The sequence below is a fragment of the Egretta garzetta genome, unplaced genomic scaffold (genome assembly GCF_000687185.1).
Source record: "Egretta garzetta isolate BGI_Z169 unplaced genomic scaffold, ASM68718v1 scaffold370, whole genome shotgun sequence".
In the NCBI taxonomy this organism is placed as follows: Eukaryota; Metazoa; Chordata; class Aves; order Pelecaniformes; family Ardeidae; genus Egretta; species Egretta garzetta.
Window position 1 is genome coordinate 384,429 of NW_009258292.1, and position 5,934 is coordinate 390,362.

A 5,934-nucleotide genomic window follows, 5' to 3' on the forward strand; every position below is an offset into this window, starting at 1 on the left:
GGGAAGTCCCCCGAAAGGGGGGGCTGGAATTTTGCGTTTTTGGGAAAAAAAAAAAAAAAAAAAAAAAAAGAAACAAAAGCAAAGAATGTGAGGTGGTTTTTTCCCTTCACAGAAATGGTGTATCTGCTCTTTTTAAAACATCACTTTTTTTAAAGCAATTATATGTCCCTGCTCTCAAAAGTTAGCTTTGTAAATAGGTCTCCTTTGTTCCCGGCCTCTGTTGTGTTGGAAGAGGTACAGTTGCTGAGGCTGTTACCATTATACTTGCAAATTGTTTGAGTTAGCATTCTCTTGCTACCTCCAAACTTAAGATCAGCGTTTAACTTGTTGATAAATGATGTGGAAGAAAATTAATAAGCCATGAAACGGCAAAGATGACTTAAGCCATTTTTTTGTCTTTTTTCTTCAGCACAGTGTATTATTTTGGGTAGCCTGCTGAGGTTAATACAAGTCCCACGTGACACTGATGCCAGCAACAATTTTTTTATTGCTGAAAATTACTTATATGATAAATTTTGCTATCAAAATAATAAAAAATATTTAACGAATTCCACAGCATTTTATCATACCCACAGTAACATCTTGTGTGTGCTCATTGTCTGAGCCTGTCGTTCACTGCTACTCTCATTTGGACTTTGGTGGTCTGCCAGGCATGGTTTAGTCTGGGTAAAAAAACCACTTGTGAGACTGAGCTGCACTGTCTGCAAGGGGCCAGTGGACGAGAATGGGAGCGTGATTTTGACAGATCCCAGACAGCACAGGTTTGCATAATGCAGCGTAGGAGGAACTGCGCTGGGTTGCATCTGGGGTCTCTTGAACCCGGGTCCAACACTAACAGAAGTCGGTGGCGGGGGGTGGGGCTGCAGGTTCAGGGACACCAGTGTCCCTTGACACATGCCTCTTCTGCGGCGTACAGCAGACCCTGGCACACACGTGCACCAGGCGGGTCAGGCTGCAGGCTCTCTTCTGACTCCGCTGGAATCTCTTACTTGAGGCTCAGGCTGTGCTTTTCCCCTCGCCTTTTCATTTGTACCCATCCAAGGTCTTGCCAGCCTGCAGGACTTCCTCCTGTCCTGCAGAGCCTGCACCCCAGCCCTAGGAGGAGGAAGCTCCAGCTGGGACATCCCAGCAGCTCTGGGACCTCTTTCTGGTCCCGCATCCTCCCCCTTTGGTGGGCAGAGCACTCCTTGGTGACCTCTGCCAGCCCTTTGAATACCCTCCTAGAGCAGCGGATTCTACCATTTTCCCTCTGTGGTTCACTGGTTCTACCTTTTTCCCCCCTGGCCTTTTCCTTCTTCCTCCCTTCTTTCTTTCCTTCTTTTTTTTTTCTCTTGTTTTCCCTTTTCTCCTCCCTTTCGGAGGTGTTTTCTTGAGAGAAAGCTAGTGGGAATAGTGTCCATAAGAGGATGCACAGGGAGAGTGTAAGAATGGGGAAAGCAGAGTACATATCCCTAATGCATTCCCTGCTTTCAGCTATGCTCAGCTCCGGGTCTTTCAGAGCTGGGTGTGATTTCGATGTATCGGTAACTGCTTTCATGTTTCTGTGAGCTTGCTCTGTCTCCCCTCACCCACATAAAATTCCCAGCACCCGCAGCGAACAGTAGCAGGAATTTTCACAGGCTAAGTGTCCGCATCAAAAAGAGCCACCTTCTTTGTGACTGTATCATGCTTATCTGCCCCCTCTGCACTATCATTTTAAATTAACATCTAATATCTGCAATTTGCTGAGTTCTGAGTGGATTTTAACTATTTAGGGAGATAACTCAAACAGGTTTAAGAACTCCATGGAAGCCATAATATACAACAGCTATTAGGTGTGACTTGAATGTCAGCCAGTGGCAGACACATCCACTGATAAAGAGCTCATCTAAAGCATGTGATGGATTTTCAGGTTTCACTGATAGCAAAGCTTGGACTGCGTTTCTATGCACGAGGCAGCTTGTTTGTTTGGCATCTTTTCTAAGTGAAGGTTTTGAGGTTCAGGGTGAAGTGGCTTTTCAGGTCTAGGCTTCTTTAGACCGGGTAGCTGCTGCTTTTAGATTGAGGATGTGCTACAGGGAAAGGCTGTGATGACTGATCCCACCGGGTTTGCAAAGGGCTCAAAAGGGACGTTGTACGTTGCCAAGTCTTGTCTTACCTTCCAGACACTTAGTTAGCGAGCTTCTAGTTTTACGCAGTCGTGTATTTTAATGAGGAATTAAATATTTTTCCTCATGAATATATTTGATATACTTTGATTGTACAGGGTCTAAAAGATTTGCTAAGTTCCTTCTACAGAAACCAAGCATAGATGAATACTTCAGGTAGATTTCAGGGCATCCAGGTGCAGCTTTTCTTGCATCTCCAGGAAGACGTTGCTCATCTTAGAGCTTGGTAAACAATATGTTCTGGGCTGTTATCTGCTGAGTCCACGCTGCACGTACACTCAGGGTCTCGTCCCTTGTCTCTGGGGCTCATGCCTCTCCTACAGTGCATGTTTTCTCCCTTCGAATGCCCTCCCTACTCATTTTCTCTGAGACTTGGTGTCAGCCAGTTTCTAGGGTGGCCTCTGGTGCATTTTATAAGCCCCCACATAACCATGTAATCCTTCCACTGGCAGCTGACTGGATAACCACAAAGTGCTGCTAGAGCCAGTTGGCAGGAGCGTTGGCTTGGGACTCATATTGGTCCTTGTCACTCCCAGGCAACAGACAGGACTTCTTCTCCCCAATTTTCTAGATATTTTGAAAAGTCTGCTCTTCTCAGGGAAGTAACAGGTAACCAGACGTGCAAATAATCTCTGACAATCTAAATGCCATTGCACTGATTATTTTTTTTTTATGATTATTATTTTTACTTTGGCCATTGTGGGTCAAATTGTGTGCCAAATAAGTTTATTATACAGCATCAGGAATCCCAGAGTGCTGAAACTTCCCTAGCTGTTGCATACAAGAGGCTCTTTCATCACTGCTCACTTGCTGTTTTCCTTTTACGTATTTTGGGATTAGAAGACAGTTTAGAAGTATCCAGCACCTCGTGTCAGGGGTCTTGGTGAAACAAAGGCAATTCCCTCTCAGTCCTGTATTCTGGATGTACTGGTTACATCCATACTAGCAAGTAAAATGGGTCAGCAAATGCCCTTTGGTCCTGCACCGTATGGCATATTGTAGCTTATTTTGCATGGCCAGGCTGCCTGCCTACACCAAAACAGAGCCCAGACTGTCTCTGGGGAGCAGCATGCCCAACTAGGCGGGCCAAAATTGTGCTGGGGCACGCATTGCTAAACAGTTAGTTACTGTAAGGGGACTGTGTCCTTTATGCACGCAAAAGAGGGGCCAGGGAAACTGCATATTTTGTAAGGAGATTCATGTGCTTTAGCAAATTTCTAGAAAGAGAAATTCAACTGTAGGTAAATAAAACAGGCATGATGGGTATAAGCACCTACTGCCCAGAATTAGGAGGAATTTTAGAAAAACCTGTTGTAAGGTGTCCTAGCAGGCTTCTGGTTAAGGCTGGAGGCAATCTGTTTACTACTGTCATTAGGCCGGTAGCTATTTGTTGGTATAGTAAATGCCTAATATTATTTATAGTAGCACTAGTTTCTTGTAAACCTCAGATATGTCTCATGATTGCTATTTTATGCAAGCTTGATTTGACAGGCTGCTGAAATTTCAGGAAAAACTTCTAGGAATTGTTCTTCCTTAACTGCAGGCGGTGGAGGTGTAGCACGAGTTATGCCTCAGTAGAGCTGCACGAGGTCTGCTCGCTCCAGGCTTCCTTTGTAGTGAAAAGTAGAAAAGTCAGCAGGTCTAGGGCCTGATTCATGTGACCTATTTTAGGGAAGAATTACAGCCCATTGCCTGCATGAGCAGCCTAGTTGATGAGCTCAGATACAGATGTCTGTGCTGTGGATGTCAGCATTTCATTAGAGGACAGGCTGGGATTGGGGGCGAGTGGGATTTTTTTGTGGTAACTGGGACTGAAACTTGCCAGAAGATGCATCGGCAACAGCGCGGTTTACAGAAGTCTGGCTTCTCCCTGTCACGGCGCTCACCAGCGCGCTGAAACTCAGCGTGACGCCTCCCCCTGCCCTGGTACCCGCTTTTGTGGGACACCTGGCTCCACGCCGGTTATTCGCAATAATTTGTTCAAGTTTCTTGTCATAAGTAGACAAACAGGAAACGTCATGCATGTTTTCCTCTAGGAAAAAGACTCCAGACTGTCAAACTTCCCGTTGACAAGACAACTTCCTGCTGTTTCGGAGGAAAGGATTATTCAGAAATGTACGTGACTTCTGCCAGTGACGGGATGGATAAAGAGTGGCTTTCACGGCAACCGCAGGCTGGCGGGGTTTTCAAGGTGAATGATGCTATTTTCTGTGGCTTTAGAAGGCCGTTTTTTCCCTCCTGCATTTCTCAGGTAGCAAACCAGTTGGAGTGGTGGGAAGCTGGAAGAGGGTGGTGGTTAGAACATCAGTCATATGTTTCCAGCTGTTGTTTGTATTTTTTGTTCCTGTTGCAGAAGGAGAAAGTTAAATTTGTGTAGAGATGTGAAAATGCTTTTGGGTTTAAAATTTGTAACAATGCTGATACTGCAAATTTTCTGTGACATCACCTCTTCCTACTTCTCCCCCTCCCAACACAGTTCGAGTTTTCTATTTATTATGGAACGAATGCGCAAGTACTTCTGTGTCCTAATCGGCGGCAGATAAAAGCATCTGCTTTTATTTACTTTCTACTTAGTTACAACTGAATTATCTCTTCAAAAATTTGTCACCTTGGGATTTGTTTTAAAACTCTGCTCTTCAATCTGTGCGTATCGAGGGTTACGTTGTGAACCTCAGAATTAAGGCTTAGCAGTGTCTGAGAAGAGGCTTTTGGGGAGTGGGCTCTGCCCTGCGATTACTGACTGCTGTGTGCAAAATATAGTAGGATGTCAAGTTGGAGGACACAGTCCTCCTCTAAATTAAAGCATGTCTAGTTGTGGAAGAAAAGCAAGTGTCTGATAGCGTTGAATTATTGCACTAATTATTTTCTTTTCTCTCCGTTTTAATAGATAACAGGGCTAGGGGTGAAAGGAGTCCCACCGTATCTGTTTGCAGGTTAAATGTACGCTCTTCAGGATGGATTAGAGATGACTGGCGTTAAGCAAGACAAGTCAGAAGGTCTTAGCAGTCAGAAGGTTCAGCATCTTTTGCTTTGAAACCATGACACAATTATAATATCTCATCAGGAAAGGTTGACAAACTACTGAAATACATGGAATATCTTAAAACTGATCTTTTTTTCCCCCTTCCCCTCTATTACTTTAAATATCTGATGGTGCTTCTTCTGTTGTGCTAAAAAGATTCTCGCTGTAATAAGCTACTGAATATTGTAACTTTCTTTCATGATTAAATGATGTTTTAATATCTTTTGGTTTTGTTTATTCTCCTGCCTCACTTGCAGCCTTTGCTACATTGATTTATTGATTAAACTACTTGCACGGTCTCATACATGTTTTCAAAGTTCCCCATAAAGTATCCGTTTGTGGTCTTACTGCTACTTTAACTGGAACTTCATTTGTCCCATGGTGTTCTCAACAACTGAAACATTAATGCCGATTACCGCCCCTCTGCAGCTTCCGTTTTACATCACCTTTTTAAGGCCTCAGCTGCGGTTGTGCTTACATGAGCCAATCATCGTCTCTTTCCAACGCATGCCATTATGTTGCTCATTTTGTTAAATATAAACCCGAACCTTTGGGGTCAAGAACCGTATCTTTGTCCATCCTCTGAAGGTCTCGGCCTGTTTTGGGGAGATCTGTGATGACAGGAAAGCATCAGGTGTTCTTGGCCATTTGTGTTTAAAAGAAACCACCCCCTGCCTGTACCTCCTGCCGGACCAACCTCCCCGCCCCCAGCAGCCAGAGAGGCGAGGGGCCTGTGTGCCCAAGCGGCCACTGCTTCTACGAGTG

The 5,934-nt window shown here is 44.6% G+C and overlaps 1 protein-coding gene across 1 annotated transcript in view; it reads left to right on the forward strand.

The window, feature by feature from the left end:
* LOC104125075 (regucalcin) overlaps positions 1 to 5,259 on the forward strand; it is an 8,362-nt gene extending 3,103 nt beyond the window's left edge. Inside the window, exons 4-5 of the mRNA XM_009637480.2 lie at positions 4,184 to 4,338; positions 5,035 to 5,259. Of these exons, the coding sequence (XP_009635775.1) occupies positions 4,184 to 4,338; positions 5,035 to 5,085 (206 nt within the window). The 3' untranslated portion in view covers positions 5,086 to 5,259. The remainder of the gene's footprint in view (positions 1 to 4,183; positions 4,339 to 5,034) is intronic.
* The last annotated feature ends 675 nt before the right edge of the window (positions 5,260 to 5,934 follow it).